This window comes from Sceloporus undulatus, chromosome 2 (genome assembly GCF_019175285.1).
Source record: "Sceloporus undulatus isolate JIND9_A2432 ecotype Alabama chromosome 2, SceUnd_v1.1, whole genome shotgun sequence".
Classification (NCBI taxonomy): Eukaryota; Metazoa; Chordata; class Lepidosauria; order Squamata; family Phrynosomatidae; genus Sceloporus; species Sceloporus undulatus.
The window spans coordinates 8481513-8500053 of record NC_056523.1 but is presented as its reverse complement, the minus strand read 5'-3'; the positions used below and the strand labels follow the sequence as shown (position 1 = coordinate 8500053).

The window sequence follows — 18541 nt, the reverse complement described above, 5'->3', positions numbered from 1 at the left end:
TTATGGGTGAAGGTTTAATATTGCACTGGTTTAATTCCATTTTTCAAAGTTGTTTTGGGTTTCAATTTCTTTTTTGGAGGGTAGGATATAAATATAATTAATAAACAACAACAATAATAATGGTTGCAAAAATTGATTCACATGGGTGTGAAGAAAGTCAATATGATGCAGGGATTGGAAGAATATAGAAAAAAGATTGTAAAAGAATATATTAAAATTATATATTGTTTTATAAACTACTTTCTATATTCTTCCAATATATATATATATGTGTGTGTTAATATTATGTATATTTTGCCCCAACCCTAGTTATATATATAATATAAATATATTATATAATATATAATGCATATATTATATTAAAATATATTAATATAATATATATTACTTAATATACCTTAACACACACACACAATTAACATAATTTATATAATTGTTATAATATATAATTGATAGAATGTATATCATATTTTATATATAATATAAGGTTAGGAGCATAATATACATAATAACGTGTTACACACACACACACACACACATATTATACATATAAAACTAGGGCTAGGGGGATAATATTATACATAATATATATAATATATTTTAATATATTATTATATAAATATAATTAATATAATGTATATTATATTTTATATTATATAACTAGGGTTAGGGGCACAAGACTTGAGTGAAAGTGGAAAAAACCCACAAATACTATTTGTTTTACCCTCAGGGAACACCTCTAGGACTTTTTACGTCTTCCAACACAACTCTATGGTCAACATCTGCCAGACATTGACCATAGAAATACCTGACAGAGAAGGGTGACTGACTCCGTGTGTGGCACTAATAAAAAAACGCAACATGCGCAAGGAACGGTGCGACAATAACTTCCCACGTTACCCTCTTCCACAGGAAATTGCACAGGGCTTGCTCTCAATGCTACATTTAATGGCAGGCCAGCTGCTTTTTGAGGAACAGCATCCCAGGAAAAAAGTCAGAAGGAGAACTGAGAGCTGACCGTCCTTCCCTTTTCCACCGGAGTGCGACCACTACCGTTATGGGAAATCCCAACCTCTGCAGGGGCAGACCGCCACCACTCCTTGCCACCGCTACGTCTTCCCTGCGTAAAAGCTGGACCCTCGGGCTCCACGGAGGGCAGCTCATCAAAGCGGGAAACCAAGAGCAAGTGGCACGCGGCGCTACGAGAGTTCAAAGCCAGTGTTCATGCTGATGGCGTAGCGCAGTTTTTCCCGCAGGACACTCTTCTTGCTGTAGTTGGGCAGCTTTAGGAGGTTGAAGCAAGTGGAGGAAGTAGGCAGGCGCCCACCAGGCTCCTTTTTCCGGATGGTGAAGAAGCCCCGCAAAACGCTACCCAGGGTATCTCCAGTGTCCTAGAGGGAAAAGGAAGGGATCGTTAGTGCAGCACAAATAAATTAGGCGAGTACGACTCCCCTTATCCTTGAGGATTCAGTTCCTGGACACATTGCATATATGCTTGTCACTCCAAGTTGGCTAAGGTTAGGGGCACAATAACCCCAAGTATATGGAAAAAACGCAAATAAGAAAAACGCCATGTTTTTTCCTGAGAGGACACCTCTCTAGGAATCTCTAGGTCCTCGAGTGCAACTCTGTGTGCAACATCCAACAGACACTGACTATAGAACTGCACTGGAGGAGCTACAAAGGCCTAGTAAAGTATTCTCTCTAGGAATCTCTGGGTCTTTCAGTGTAACTTTTAGTTAAAGGTGACCATAGAGTTCCAAATTCCTAGAGAGAACATATTAATCAAATCTGCAAATATGGAAGGATGAGTGTAATTTCTTATCAGTTCTATCTTAAGCCAGGTGTCTCCCACCGTATATCTACACATAAAACTTTTTAATAGAGATGAAGTAATAATGCTTTAGAGTTTGGCCATAAAGAGCCATCATCTTACAGTTTTTACATATTTTATCTTTATACCATTTTATATAAAATGTCACAGATATGGCATTGAAAAAGTTTGTTGATAACTGTATAACTATGCCAATGTTCCCCCCCCCCAAATCTTGAAAAGGTTTTGCGGAATGAAGATGTGGTATACGACTGTTGACTGTGCCAACGTTTTATAATACTTGATTATGCCAATGTCTTATAATAATGTGTGAATTTTGTGATGCTATGGGGGATAGGACTGTGGGCATTCTCCCCTCCTACTTTGATATATAGAGGATATACATCTCCGCTGGAGTAGAAAGTATATATATTTGTGCTACAGCAGTACACCTGATGTTACATGTTTTGTCATTTTGCTATATTTTGGTGCTGGCCATGTGCCGTAATAAATTCATTCGTTTTTGCACCATAAGACGGACCAATGACTGTGGGAAATCCCTGCGAACACACCTGATCATCCGAAACTTCCACGCAACGTATGGAGAATGGAGGCTTGAGGTAGGCGAAACCGAGGAGTGGCGGGCGGGAGCAGCTCGTCACGAACTGAAAGGAAGCGAAAACGAAAGGAAGAGAAAGGAAGGAATCTCGCCATTTATAGACATGTACAAACACTGGGCGCACATTTGATCACCGCATTTACCTTGAGGAACATGGCTCTTTCGTCGGGGCTGAAGTCGTTGGCCAGGATGTCCCAGAGCCAAATGATGACGCGGTGGCTGCCATGGAAGCCCCCGTAGTAGACAGTGTGTTTCCTGTGCAGAAGACAGAAGGGACCACTAAGAGGTCTTGAAGCCTTTATGACAGGGGCGTGGAACGTGTGTCCCATACCTTTTCGATCCCCTATTAATTCCATTAATCCCTATTAAACCCAAGTAAGCTGGAGGAACTACAAATGCCTAGAGAAGTGTTCCTTCTAGGAATCTCTACATCTTCCAGCTCAATGTCCATTAGACGTTGACCATAGAACTGCGCTGAAGGACCTATGAATGCCTATAGAAGTGTTCCTTCTAGGAACATCATGGTCAACGTCTATCAGCCGCTGACCATAAAAATTGCGCTGGAGGACCTACAAATGCCTAGAGAAGTGTTCCTTCTAGGAGGCTCTACGTCTTCCAGTTCAACATTCCTCAGAAGCTGATCACAGAGTTGTGCTAGAGGGCCTACAAATGCCTACAGGAGTGTTCCTTCTAGGAATCTCTAGGTCTTCCAGCTCAATGTCCATAAGAAGTCGAACATAGACTATGCACCGAAAGACCTACAAATGCCTAGGAGTGTTCCTTCTAGGAATCTCCAGCTGTTCTAGCTCAATGTCCATTAGAAACTGACCACAGAGCTGTGCTGGAGGGCCTACAAATGCCTAGAGCAGGGTTCGTTCTAGGAATCTCTAGGTCTTCCAGCTCAATGTCCATCAGAAGCTGACCACAAAATGGACGCAGCCTTGTCTGATCCCTTTACCAATTGAGAACCATACATTATAATCTTCCCTTTACCCCTTTTTTCCTTTCCTTACTTCAAGTCCTCCAGGTCGATCTCAGCGTTGTCACCGGAGATAAGCCGCTGGAGCTCTGGCGCGGAAAAGACGCGGATCCACTCAGGTTTGATGATGGAGCGGAAACCACCAATGAAGGCGGAGGTCTGGCTTTTGATTTGGGTGTGCATCCGGAAGTGCGCCATGAGGTGGATATAACTGATTCTGCGTAGAGAAAAAGGGGGGAATAAAGAAAGAGGAGAGAAAATAATAATAATAATAATAATAATAATAATAATAATAATAACAACAACAACAACAACAAAACAAATTATATTTTAATATTTTATAAAATATATTTTATCATATAATTAATATATTAAATATATGTTATATATTTAATATTTTTTATATATTTAATATTTAAATATATTAAATAAATATTAATATATTAAAATATATTTTAATGTTAAAAATACTTTCATAAATTATATACAGTATTATAATTTATGGAAGTATTATTTTTAAGTTTTAAATAAATATATTATTTATTATAATAAATTACATTATAAAAATTATATGTATTATATACTTTTATACATATTAAATATATAATATTAAAATATATTTTAATATGTTATAAAATAATATATGATGATAAATTTTCATATATATAATTTATAAATAAATTATTTATTTTAATATATTATAATAAATTTAATAATAATAATAATAATAATAATAATAATAATAATAATAATCATTATTATTATTATAAATTATTCACTGCGGCAGCAGCCAGAAAACCAAAATATTAGGTTTTGCAGAACTGATTTTTCTTAAGGCATAGTATATCGTTCACCTGTAGCCCCTCCACATGGCTAGGTGTGTGCTTTAAAATATTTGTTTAAATATTTTTCTTTAAAAGAATATCTTTATTGCATATGTAAAAAAGAGTAAATATAAAAACAGACATAGAGAAAGAAAAGGGGATTAAAGAAACACTAAACAAAGTAACGACAAATGACGTATAAATAGATCCACCATGACCATTTTACAATTAAAATAAGTTGGTCTTCATGAACCTCAGTTTCATCATGCAGAATAATATTATATATGTTAATTCAAATTCTAATCTGCTTGCTGTTTTGCGCTGGAGGGCCTACAAATGCCTACAGAAGTGTTCTTCTAGGAATCTCTAGGTCTTCCTGCTCAACACAATAGTCAATGTCCACCAGAAGCTGACCATTGAGTTGTGGTGGAGGATCTACAAATGCCTAGAGAAGGGTTCCTTCTAGGAATCTCTAGGTCTTCCAGCTCAAGGTCCATCAGAGGTTAACCACAGTATTGCGCTGGGTGACCTACAAATGCCTAGAGAAGTGTTCCTTCTAGGAATCTCTACGTCTTCTAGCTCAATGTTCATCAGAAGCTGACCATAGATGTAATAATAATAATAATAATAATAATAATAATAATAATAATACTTTGTTTTATTTATATACCGCTATTCCAAAGATCATAGCAGTGAACAGCAAGTAAGCTAATTAGCAAGTAAGCTAATTTGCACCCCAACAGTCTGGGTACTCATTTTAGCGACCTCGGAAGGATGCAAGCCTGAGTTGAGCTTGGGCCTTTTGCTGGTCTTGAACTCGCAACCTTGTGGTTTTGAGTGAATGGCTGCAGTACAGGCATTTAACCACTGCGTCACCACGGCTCATTTGCGCTGGAGGACCTACAAATGCCTAGAGAAGGGTTCCTTCTAGAAATCTCTACGTCTTCCAACTCAGCACAATGCAACATTGACCATAGAATTACACCAAAGGGCCTACAAATGCGTAGAGAAGTGTTCCTTCTAGGAATCTCTAGGTCTTCCAGCTCAACGCAATCGTCAACGTCCATTAGAAGATGACCATAGAATTACCATTCATTATTGGCATTAGGATACTCACTTGTTTTCATTCGTAACTGGGATGGTCTTACCGCCCGGAATAAGTTCATGGCAAACAAGCTAACCGAAAAGAAGAGGAAAAGAGAGTTAGGGAGGGCATAAGATTTACTTGCATGATGTAATCATCATCATTATTATTATTATTATTATTATTACTATATTTAGGTATATCCCACCCTTTCCCCAAAACAGTACAATTACAAACAAGTGAGAGCCTAGTAAGGGATGCAAACTTACTCCTAAATAAAAGAGGATTTAAAATATAAAGAATTTGAGAAAAGAAGATGGCCAGGCCTACCTGACCCATTACGTCTTCATCGTAGGACAGCGTCAGGCCCAAGTCGCTGATGTCGCCGTCGTAACGCTAAAAAGACGGAAAGAATAGGATGCACGTGCCACAGACAAGCGCAATGATAGCAAAGCTACCCCATTTTGAAAAGCGAAATATAGAACGCATTTCCCGGTCACTATGATTTGTTGCTACCACTGTCCTTTTTTAAAAAACCCTACTCTTGGGCCCTCCACATTTGTGGATTTGACTTTTGTGTGTTTGATTATCTGCTGTTTTTATTAATATGTCCTCTCTAGGAATCTCTCGGTCCTCCAGCACAACTCTGACAGAAGTTGGACCATAGAGTTGTGCTGGAGAACCAAGACATTTCCTAGAGAAAACACTTCTCTATGCATTTGTAGGTCCTCCAGCATGATTCTATGATCAATCTCTGGCAGGTGTTGACCATAGAGTTCCCAGTGGATGTGGAGGAACCCCTGTAACTGCCAAATTTGATGGCATTTTGTCTACAAATTGTGGTCTTCCCTGTCACAAAGCCACAGCAATGCCAAAAGGTCTTCCCATTCTGCAACAAAATCCAAACCCAGAACCCGAGAAAAAAATGGATCTATAATCAAACCTTGATGGAGGTCAGGTTTTTATAGAACTCCGAATCCAGCGATGGGAGTTCGTCCACAGAGCTGTAGAAAATGCTGTGGTGATGCCCAAGCAACTGGCTCAAGAAGAAGGAGGCGAAAGGGACGTCGACCACAATCCCCTGAGATTCGGGAAGACCAAAACAGAGAAAAGTATTTAATTCCCCCAAATTTCCAGCAATTAAACCAGGAATGCACAAAAGCACAACCAAAATATATTCAAAGTACCATTCAAGATCCCACCTAAACCATGGAAGATCCCATCTAAACCATACAAGATCCCACCTAAAGCATACAAGATCCCACTTTCTTACCTCATAAACAGCTTTCCCAAGCATTTTTCCAACAAACTCGAAGAGCTGGAGGTAATTCTCGTGGATGTAGGATGTTGGGGAGGGATACAGTCTCTCATCGCCACTGGTGGTCTGCGCAAAAAGTGAAAAGGATGGAGCCGAGAGCGCAAAATACGCAGGCAGAAGCCTCTTGGGATGCCACCAAGTGGCAAAAGGAAGTTCTAGGTTGTCCTCCCGTGCAACTCTATGGTCAACCTTTGTTCGGGTCATAGATATTTATGGCTGCTACCTTAAAGAGATTGAGCGCGGGGTCAAAGACCTTCTTGATGATCTCCTCCAGAAACTCCTTGAAGACGCCATCTTGGTCAATGCCAGCTTCATCCACCCCAAGGTCATTCACGAACTTGACCCGGATGACACCTTTCATGGCATTCTGGGACAGCTGGCGCAGCTGTTCGTATCCGTCCTGCGGGAGAATCAGAAATGCTGTGAGAATAATAGGGTGAGAGGAATCTGGTGTGATGTAGCAGCTGCGCATTTTTTAAGTACGGTTGGCCTTCCGCGTTTATGGATTTGACTTTTGAGGGTCTGATTATCAGTGGTTTTGATTAATACGTTCTCTCTAAGAATCTCTAGGTTCTCCGGCACAACTCTTCTAGCAGACGTTGATCAGAGAGTTGTGCTTGAGAACCTAAAGGTTCATAGCAAAAAAGACTTCTCTAGGCATTTGTAGGTCCTCCATCATGATTTTGTGGTCAACCTAGAATCATAGAGTTGGAAGATAATCCAAGAAGGGCCATCCAGTTCAACTCACTGCTATGCAGGAATTCTCAATCAAAGCATCCCCTCTGACAGATTTTGGCCATAGAGTTGCACTGGAGGACCTAGAGATTCCTAGAGAGAACATTCCACTAGGCATTTGTAGCTCCTCCAGCACAACTCTATGGTAAATGTCTGGCAGATGTTGACCATAGAGTTGCACTGGAAGACCTAGAGAGGCATTTGTAGCTCCTCTAGTGCAATTCTATGGTCCATGTCTGGCAGATATTGACCACAGAGTTGCATTGGAGGACTTAGAGATTCCTAGAGAGGTGTTCTCTCAGGTATCTGCGGTTTTTCCAGATTCACAGGGGTCCTGCGCCCCAACCCTAGCGAATGTGGAGGGATGAGTGTATATATACATATATATGTATATATATGTGTGTGTGTAAGTGGTTTGGGGAGATGGCAAATGGCGCAGCCCACCTCAAGCATGCGCGACCGGCGGATGGTGATGTGCGTGACGTGAGGCGAGGCAGAAGTAGTCTCCACTAAACCCAGCTTCTCCTTCTCTTTCGTCACCATGTTCCGGAAAAGAAGGACCCTCTGAAATTTTGGAGAGAGAGAAGAACGAAATTTCAATCTAGGTTTTTATTATATAACTACATTAGAGATCACTGTAATTTATTTCATCTCTTTGGATTCATTGTATAACTCTTTTATATTAGATATCACCATAATTTATTTCATATCTTCTGGTTTACTAAATAACTGTTCACATTAAATATAACCATAATTATTTCATCTCTTCTTGTTTATTGTATAGCGCTTTACATTAAATATCACCATGATTTCATTTCTTCCAGTTTATTGTATAACTCTTTACATTACATATCACCGTAATTTATTTCATTTCTTCTCATTAATTGTATAATAACTCTTTACATTAGATTTCGCCATAATTATTTCATCTCTTTAACTTTATTAGATGTCACTGTAATTTATTTCATCTCTTTGGGTTTATTGTATAACTACATTAGATAATTATTTTATCTCTTCCGGTTTATTGTATAACTCTTTACATTAAATATCACCGTAATTTATTTCATCTCTTTGGATTTATTGTATAACTACATTAGATATTACCATAGTTTATTTCATATTTTCTTGTTTATTGTATACTTCTTTACATTAAATAGCACCATAATTTATTTAATCTCTTCTTATTTACTGTATAACTTTTTACATTAAATATCACCATAATTATCTAATCTCTTCTTATTTATTGTATACTGTAAGTCTTTACGTTAGATATCACAGTAATTTATTTAATCTCTTCTGGTTTATTGTATAACTCTTTATGTTAAATATCACCGTAATTTATTTCATTTCTTCTCATTGATTGTATAATAACTCTTTACATTAGATATAACTGTAATTATTTCATCTCTTCTGGTTCATTGTGTAACTACATTAGTTATCACCATAATTTATTTCATCTCTTCTGGTTTATGGTATAACTCTTTACATTAGACATCACCGTAATTATTTTGTTTCTTCTGGTTTATCTAGAGATCTATTTCAATATACAACATCCAGATCTCTAGGTTTTTGTATAATCACAGAGGGATTAGAGAACTCTTTTCAGGTTTTGTGCAAATAGAAGATTTGTCAGAGTGGATTCACCTATCCCTATAGAAGCACCATTTGTTTCTGCAAGCAAACCTTCCACTTTCCCCCCCAAAACCCCCACAACACACTTACATTTTTGTGGGGAATGACATGAGGGATGTATTGTAGGACCAACTGGGCGCGTTTTCGGTCTTTATCCAGCTCCTGAAACAGTAAGCTTGGCTTCAGGTCCCTGAAATAATAGAATTATAGAATCATGGAGTTGGAAGAGGCCACAATGGCCATCTAATCCAACTGCCGCAGCTCTATGGTCAGTGTCTCTCAGACACTGGAGGCCCTGGAGGACCTAGAGATTCCTAGAGAGAACACTCTACTAGGCCTTTGTAGCTCCTCCAGCGCAGTTCTATGTAAGTGTCAGACGTTGACCACAGAGTTGCACTGGAAGACCTAGAGATTCCTAGAGAGGCATCCTCTCAGCTAAAAACATGGTGTTTTTATTATTTGTGGGTTTTGCCATATTCACAGGGGTCTTGCGCCCCTAACCCTAGAGAACATGAAGGGACAAGTGTACTTCCAACTTTCAAGTTGTAATGTTCAGTTTGGAAATTTCACATCTCTGACCAAATATCAGGAGGAAGGTCATTTCACAAAGTCTGGGTGAAAGATAGAGAACGCGTACTTGCGTAACCAGTGGTCGTCCGGGGCAAAACGGCGGCGACAATCCCGTTCATACAAGACCATTAGCCAACCGTGGACTGAATGGAATAGTTCGAGCGTTTCCCCTTTGGCATTCTCTGCAGAAAAAGAAATTAAAAATATATTTTCCATATTCTAGTCCCGCTCCCGTTGCAGGGAAACTGAGAAAAAGTGGGGGAAACGCAGAAAAAATGGACGCCCCTCTGGTCTCTGACCACAACGCCGAAACTGGCTTACCCACAATCCCATCCCAGATCATCTTGAACACGAAAGAATTCAGGAAGGAGGAGATGGTGACCAGTTCCTCCAGTTTGAAGGAGATCTGCTCTTCGTAGACTTCGATGTCATCAAGGATCCTATGAAGAAGGGGGAAAAAAGAAGCCATTTTTAATTTCAAGGGAGCTTGTTTTCTGCTGCTCCAGAGACTAGAACCTAGAGCAATGGATGCAAGCTACAGGAAAAGAAATTCCTCCTCAATGTTAGGAGGTACTTCTTGAGAGTAAGAGCTGTTTGACAATGGAAGGCACTGCTTTGGATGTTCAGCTTGGAGAAGAGACAGTTAAGATATGACATGATAGCCCTGTTTAAGTATTTGAAGGGATACAATATTGAAGATGGAGCTTTTTTTCTGCTGCTCCAGAGAATAGGTCAAAATGGAGCAATGGATGCAAGCTCCAGGAAAGAGATTCTAGCTCAACATTAGGAGGAAATTCCTGACAATAAGGGCTGTTGAACAGTGGAAGACACTCCCAAAATCTCCTTCCTTGGAGGTCTTTAAACAGAGGCTGGATGGTCATCTGTCAATGGAGATGCTTTGATTGAGAGTTCCTGCATGGCAGGATGTGGTTGGGCAGGATGGCCCTTGGGGTCTGTTCCAACTCTATGATACTGTGGCTTAACACTTGGGAAGCTGGGGGATGTTTAACCTGGAGAAGAGAAGGTTAAGGGGGTAATATGAAAGCCCTGTTTAAATATTTGAAGGGTGTCATATTGAGGAGGGGCAAGCTTGTTTTCTGCTGCTCCAGAGAATAGGAGACAATGGAGCAATGGATGCAAACTATAGGAAAAGAGATTCCATGTTCTTAATTCTTCCCATATGAGGAAGGGACGGTTAAGAGATGATATGTTTAAATATTTGGAAGGCTGTCATATTGAGGATGAAACATATGGAAGATGGAGCAAGCTTTTCTGCTGCTCCAGAGAATAGGACCCTGAGCAATGGATGCAAGCTCCAGGAAAAGAGATTCCACCTCAACATTAGGATGAACTTCCTAAGAGTAAAGGCTGTTCGACAGTGGAACACACTCCCAAAATCTCCTTTAAACAGAGGCTGGATGGCCAACTGTTTGGGGATGCTTCAATTGAGAGTTCCTGCATGGCAGGTTGGATGGCACCTTGAGATACCTTCCAACTCTATGGTACTTTGACCTACGTGATGAGATGACGAGAGCAGTCGCAGAAGAGAGTAAGCATGGCCAGGAGCCTCTGGGAGTCCTCGGTGTCGTTGTTCAAGCACTCCAGGAAAAGCTTGAGGCCGCCCTGGGGACCCAGTTCGCAGATGAAGGCCCAGAGTTTCGGCAGGAGGTCGTCCAGATAGGTGAGACCTAGAAAAAGGCAGAGATGCCAGGCAGATGAGGTTAAATGGCGACAAGGGGATGATGCATCCCGTATTCTTATACCATATACCAAAACATAAATAAACCAACCGGTCAAGATTTGCAACCGGATCTGGGTCAAGGTGGTGAGGGCCATCTGGTAGAGGACACAGACGCTGCAAACCTTCTGCACCTCCGCCGAATCCACCCTTTTCCCGCCGACAGGTTTCAGGATGTTGCGCACCGACGCCGATTTCTGGAAGGCGCGCTTGAAAAGGTCTGGCGAAGAAAGCAGGAGGTCAGGACAACGTCGAATGTCAAAACGATATCAAATAATCCCTACTTCTCTCAGAGTACCCCACCCAAAATGACCACTGCCTACTTCTCTCACTGACTCCTCACTCAAATTGGCCACTGACTCCCATTGACTCCTCACCCAAAAGTATACCTCCCATTGACTCCTCACCCAAAATGGCCACTGAATACATCTCCCATTGACTCCTCACCTTGACTCCTCACCTAAGTGGCCACTGAGTACATCTCCCATTGACCCCTCACCCCAAATGGCCACTGCCTACTTCTCCCACTGACTTCTCACCCAAAATGGCCGCTGAGTACATCTCCCATTGACACCTCAGTCAAAATGGCCACTGACTCCCATTAACTCATCACTCAAAATGGTCACTGTGTACATCTCCCACTGACTCCTCACCCAAAATGGCCGCTGCCTACATCTCCCACTGATTCCTCACCCAACATGGCCACTGTTTAGATCTCTTGTAAGCCTCCAACCAACATGGCCGCCAGCTACGTCTCCAAAAATTCCCAAGTCAACACCTCCATTGGCCATTGGGGGATTTTGGGAGCTACAATCCCAACCAGGAGAATATTCTCCCCCCCCCCCAAAAAAATATCTCTGATACATACTCTTCATGGGGAGGCTGTTCTGTGGGGAGCTGGCTGGGACGGGTGGGCGGATGGGTTCCTGGTTCTCCAGGAGTTTTTTGCTAAGAACGTCACTGAAGAAGACGCGGATCAGGTGGATGCCCCACAGGTGCTGTAATTGCTTGGTGAGGAGCGGCATTGACTCGTTCAAGCTACGGGAGAAAACAGCACAGAGCAGGAATGAGGGAGTGGATGCGATGCGCGGCGTTACGGGTTTCACTGGTGGTCTTTTCCCTGACCCTTTTTAACTGAACATGCCAAGGAGTGAATCGGGGACAGCAGAATTAATTAATTAATTGTTTCCCATCAACTTTTCCCTGATCCTTTTAGATGGCAGATGTCAAAGAATGAATCAAAGATGGTGGAATAAATTAATTAATAGTGTCCTGTCAACTTTTTGCTGATTCTTTTAGATAAGAAATGTCAAGAAGTGAATTGAATATCGTGGAATAAATTAATTAACATCGTCCTGTCAACTTTTCCCTGATTCTTTTAGATGACAGATGTCACAAGAAGTGAATCGAATATGGTGGAATCAATTAATTAATAGCTTCCTATCAACTTTCACCAATCCTTTTAAATGGTAGACGCCCAAGGAGTGGATCGGCACCTGGGGAAGAACTTAATTAATGGCTTCCTCTCAATCTGCTTAACTCCTGAGACAGGATCCGGTGTTTTTCGGGGATGTAGACCCTCGTCAAGAAGTGTTGCCTTACCCATAATCCACCGTCTGGGAGAACCAGCCCAGGACCGGGTGCCAATGGGTGAGGTTGGACTTCTTCTGCGAGACGTACTTCTGGCAGTAAGAGAGCATTTGGATCAGGACCCTCACGAAGTGCGCTGTCTCCTCCTCTAGCACTTTGTCATTCAGGGAACCCAAGTAGATGAGGTTGCCTGCACAAATATTTCAGTGCTCGCATGAGCATCATGATTTAGAGAAGGAAACAGAGAACAAACGCAAGAGGGAAAGGAGGGCGCAAAAATGGCAGCATTCCAAGAATTAAGAAGTAAAGTGCATACATTCTGGTGCAATCCTACTTGTAGGGTTGGATCCGTTGTTCCATTGTGTCCTATTCTCTGCAGCATCAGAAAACAAGCTTGCTCCATTCCACCATGCAGGAACTCTCAATCAAAGGACCTCCCCCCCCCAACAGCCTCTTTTTAAAGACTTCCAAAGAAGGAGGGTCACACTTACCCAGAAGGCAAAGAGTATGGCTTCCTTCCAAACAGACACAGACGTCTCTACACTGGTCCTCACGGCTCAAGAACAGGACGAATTTGCGCAAAAGGTCATGAGATTCGATCACCGCTAAGCGCTGAGGGGGGAAATAGGATTTTTAATGCCTGCCACAGATCCATTTCAGCTTGTAGTGGATGAAAGTGCAGCCCCCCCCCCCCGAAAACGGAAATCCATCGATATTTAAGCCCTGCCATCTTGAATAGCAGCATGCTCGTCCCATTCTAAGTCCCTCCGTTCGGCCCTCGCGAGTAAGTGAGAGTCGCAGATTAAAAGTCCATGCAAATGGAGGGACAACTGTATTAGATTTTTAAAGAATTTATACTTGGAATTTATACTTCTTTTGAATATTTTCAAGCTGTGGATGCTTGAATCCATGGATAAAAAAATCTGTGGATAAGGAAGGCTGACTGTGTGTGTGTGTGTGTGTGTGTGTGTGTGTGTATATAAAATACATTATATTATAATTATTATATATATATAATACTATAATACAGTGGTACCCCGGGATACGAATGCGCCGCCTTACGAAATTTCCGGGTTACGAAAAAAATCCATAGAAAAAAACTGTTCCGGGTTACGAAAAATTTTTTGGTGCTTTTCGGCGCTATTTCGCACGAAATCGCGGCTTTTCCCCATTAGCGCCTATGGCTTTTTCGGCTTACGAAGCATTTCGGGTTACGAACGCGGCGGCGGAACGAATTATTTTCGTAACCCGGGGTACCACTGTATAAATATACAGTCAGCCCTCCTTATCCGTATATTATAATAAAATTATACAGTCGGTCCTCCTTATCTCCAGATTTGTTTATGCATGGATTCAAACATCCATTACACACACACACACACACACAGTATAATATATTTATAGATAATTATAGCATTTTGACACCACTTATATTTATATTTATACTCATATGTACCCATACATATCTTTGTTCCATTCTTTCTCTTTCTTTTTCTTTTCCCTTTTCTGAATGTTGATTACCTTGATCTGAACTAGTTTGTATTGACAATTAATAAACAGGAAATAATAATTTTAATAAAAAATAAGACTCCCAACTCCATCTGCATAGTGATGGAGACACAACTCATGGAAACCGAACTAAATATGCTAGCAATCAGTCGGACGGCGCAAAAGGTCACAATTGTTGGAGTGGCACAATGGAAAAAGCGGGGATATTTCCCCAATATTGGCCTTGCTAGCATAAATAAATAAATAAATATTATTTATATTTAGTCACCAACCTCAGGCGTAAGGGTAGCGAGGTGTGTCACAATGGCCGGCACGGACATGATGTGGATCAAGAAGGAGCGCAATAGATTGTCGGAAAACTGTGCTGCAATCACGGGCCTGTAATGGATGACAGAAGCAAGGAGAAAGATTACAAACATTATCTTATTTTGGTTGCAACTCCGAAAAAAGGTTGGTTCCCTACCAAGGACACGTTATTTCTCTGAATCGCAATTTTCAAGCCCTGAAAAGTCCAGAGAAGTTTGTGCAGGATTTCACCCCCTAAATCACAATTTGCAAATCTGCAAATGGATCAAGACCCAAAACTGTCTTGTTTCAAGATATGGAACAAGGTCCATTTTACTTTATTTTATGTGCAAACCTACTGGCAGGACCATTTTATTTTATTTTATTCTATTTTATGTACAGCTACTGGGAGGTCCATTTTATATTATTTTATTTTATTTTATTTTATGTACAGCACTGTGCCAGTAGGGTTACACAGCACTCTGCAGAAATAGATGGCAGCCCATTTTATTTTATTTTAATCTATTTTATTTTATGTACAGCACTGTATAAACATACTGGTCCATTTTATTTTATTTTATTTTATTTTATTGTACAGCACTTTGTAAACCTAATGGCAGGCCCATTTTATTTTATTTTATTCTATTTTATGTACAGCCCTGCGTAAACCTACGGTGCTTTATACATAAAGTTTAATAATAATAATGTTTGTACCTTTTCACATTATGATCTTACCGCAATGCGAGAGAGAAGACCGCGGTTAAAGTGCCTTTGGAGAAGGAAGGCCTGGAGCGCGCCAAGCCGTTTGTGAGCAGAATCTGCAAGGAAAATAAAAATGCGTAAAATAAACAAAACGGGCAAGGAGTATACCATAATGCTGTGTGATTATCATATATGGAAAAGTAAATATGCATGGGTCAGTATTTTGGGTCATGAGACTATTGATACTTATCCGCTGCAACAAAGAAAAATGCAAATTCTCTTACTCACAATAAACTCGTATTTTTACATATATTGATTAGGAAGTAAGAGGAGGGAAGCAATCTCCTCCTTCTCCAACTAGATCTCAAGGCCTGGCCTCAAGTCTCCAGTTTCCATGGATCATCTCAAAAAAAGAGATGAGACTTACCAAGTTTTTTTTTTTTTGGGGGGGGGGGTTCATTTCTGAGCAAGACGAAAGGATTGGGTGCAAATCCCCAGAAAACCCAGGAGAGCAGCAGTACGCATGTAATTTTACCATGTATGTTAATTATCCTCATCTAATGTTATTACATTATGATATTCTATTATAATATTATAACACATACTCCCGTATATTATAATATATAATATAACATACATATAATTATATAACAAACACACACAGAGACATTATATTATATAACCTGTAATATATAATATTATAACATATTATATATGCTAATATATTTTAGTATGAGAGGTGGGAAATAATTAAATATAATTATTATGCTATAATATAATTATAATTATTATTTTAATGTATATATAATATATATAATATAATAACAACATTATAACATTTTGTACATGTTAATATAATGTTAATAAATATATTAATATATTATATTATATTAATATAATATTAAGGCAGGAAATAAATTAAAATTATAATTATGCTACAAGGCTTAGTTGTGTCGTTGCTGCAACTTGCAAAGACTCTCCCCCCCAAAAAATCTACGTACGATGCTCCCTCCATTCTCGCGGTTTCAAAACCTGTGTCCTTCGCTTATGCGCAAAGTACAGACAGAGGGGGAAACAATGGGGCGCATGCCCAAGGTGCAATCCCGCTGTCATGCGCCTACATTCAAGCCAATGGGGCTTGAATATAAGCGAAACTCTTTTTTCGCAAGGGAGGTCCGGAACGGATCCCCGTCAAAAAAGGAGAGGCGACTGTACTGACTTACTGTATATATAAGACTAGAAAATCAAAATGGAGGTTGAGGAGCCAGAGCGTCTCCAGAGGAGGGCAACCAAAATGACGGAAGGGCTAAAAACGCCAAAGCCCTGTAAAAACGCTAGAGACTAGGATTTGACTCTCTGCTCGGCCATGGAAGCCCAGTTATTATTACATTTATTATTATAAATTTTAAAATGTATTAAGTTTACTTTAAATTAATTTTTTTAAATAAATCTCACTCTCTCATCTTTAGGGGAAGGCAATGGCAAGCCTCCTCTGAACAAAACTTGCCAAGAAAACCCATTATAGGGTTGCCATACGTCAGAAATAACTCGGAAACATACAACGGCAATGATGAGAAGTTGGAAATGACCTGAAATAGCCAGAAAATCAAAGTATTGACCAACCAAAAACCAGGCTTTTATATTCTCTTTAATTTTACCGACTTTGTACAGTGCTGTGTATAATTACAGCGCTTTAGAAATAAAGTTTAATAATAATAATAATAATAATAATAATAATAACCTGGAGGACAGAATAAAATCCCTTTTGGTTGAGATGACCCATGATATTGGCGCAGATGTGATTCATTGCCGGCCTCAGAATTTCACCTGGGGAAAAAAAACGCCAGAAAAAGATGCAGGTGATGGCACTCAAAATCTTAATTTTGTGGAGCAAAACCTTCTTTTTCATAACAGCCAAACAGACCCATAATTTGTAAAAATTAAATTTCAGTGGCAAAATTGGCATTAAATTTTTTAAAGCCTGCAGTAAGTTTTCATAGAATCATAGAGTTGGAAGAGACCGCAAGTCCATCCAGTCCAACCCCTTGCAATGCAGACTTTAGGATGTGGGTGTTTAATTTAATTTTTAAATAAATATTTAATTTTTAAAATGCATTGTATTTATCATAATTCAAAATTATAAAATACAAAATAGTAAGAGTTGACCAACATTATTTTATTATTATTATTGTCATTATTATAATTATTTTGTTTATATATACATATAATATATATATATTTAAAACAACTACATAATAAATAATAATACTCAATCCTTTTCATACTAATCATAATAATAATATAATAATATAGGGTTGATAAGAAAAAATAATTATTAATTATGTAGTTATTTCTCACAAAAAACCTACAAATCCCTGTTAGATGGAGCCATGGCAAATAAAAATGGTACCAAATTGTATCACTTTTGCATTGTTATGCACCCAGAGTAAGCAAATATCCACAAAAATGACTAACGCAACATTTCTGTAGAACTGATGGATTTAAGTTGCAATTTAGTTGTGCCAAACTGTATTTTTCTGCAGTGCAGATGCATGCTAAAATCAAAATTATCTGGAAGGAGGAGACGAAAAAACCTAAGGTTTGTGGGTGGTTAAAAAAAATAAATAACACACCTTTTCCTCGGAGGATTTTCCAGGTGGAGGTATCTGTAAAAAGTCACCCGCATGTGAGGTGGAGGTTAACCAGCTTGGAGTCTTGCAAGATGTCCGGCTTAGTGTTGGAGGAAAAAAAGGAAACAAACCAATCGTGTGAAAGAAGCGTCGCGAAAGGACGCAAAGGACCACACGACACCGGAGGGGAATTTCCATATTCTGTACTTCAGCAGCTTAAGAAAACTCACGCAAAAGCCAAAATGTCCTTGATCTGCTTGATCCAAAGGAGGGTGAGCTTTTCGAAAGCGCCAGAGAGACGTACATGCCTTTGGCGAAAAAAGACAGAGGATCAGTCACCATTTTCACCCATTTAAAAACCCCAGACACCAACAAAACAACAAATATATATTATGAAGAAAGACATAGTGACATCATATCTTGAAGTATTTGAAGGGAATGTCATAGAAAAATAGGAGTAAGCTTGTTTCTGCTGCTCCAGAGACTAAACACAAAGTAATAGGTTCAAAAAGG

The 18541-nt window shown here is 39.6% G+C and overlaps 1 protein-coding gene across 1 annotated transcript; it reads right to left on the bottom strand.

Moving 5' to 3' along the window:
• Positions 1-927: 927 nt before the first annotated feature.
• Positions 928-18131, bottom strand: UBE3B (ubiquitin protein ligase E3B). Its single transcript, XM_042450429.1, has 22 exons — positions 18032-18131; positions 17140-17225; positions 15432-15514; positions 14684-14789; positions 13394-13514; positions 12915-13092; positions 12181-12350; positions 11365-11532; positions 11091-11262; positions 9896-10014; positions 9642-9756; positions 9095-9194; positions 7817-7936; positions 6861-7037; positions 6593-6703; positions 6263-6400; positions 5650-5715; positions 5353-5411; positions 3446-3628; positions 2576-2687; positions 2386-2478; positions 928-1391 (listed from the first exon to the last, which is right to left on the bottom strand). The coding sequence occupies exons 2-22, from the start codon at positions 17203-17205 to the stop codon at positions 1200-1202; spliced, it is 2649 nt and encodes an 882-aa protein (XP_042306363.1). The 5' UTR covers positions 17206-17225; positions 18032-18131; the 3' UTR covers positions 928-1199.
• Between the last annotated feature and the right edge of the window lie 410 nt (positions 18132-18541).

Excerpts from the sequence above, each read along its gene's own strand:
- UBE3B (XM_042450429.1), bottom strand. The coding sequence starts at position 17,205 with ATGAATCACATCTGCGCCAATATCATGGGTCATCTCAACCAAAAGGGA. Across the intron at positions 13,093-13,393 it reads CCATACTCTTTGCCTTCTGG|GCAACCTCATCTACTTGGGT; the intron begins GTAAGTGTGACC and ends ATATTTGTGCAG. Across the intron at positions 5,716-6,262 it reads AAAACCTGACCTCCATCAAG|CGTTACGACGGCGACATCAG; the intron begins GTTTGATTATAG and ends CCGTCTTTTTAG.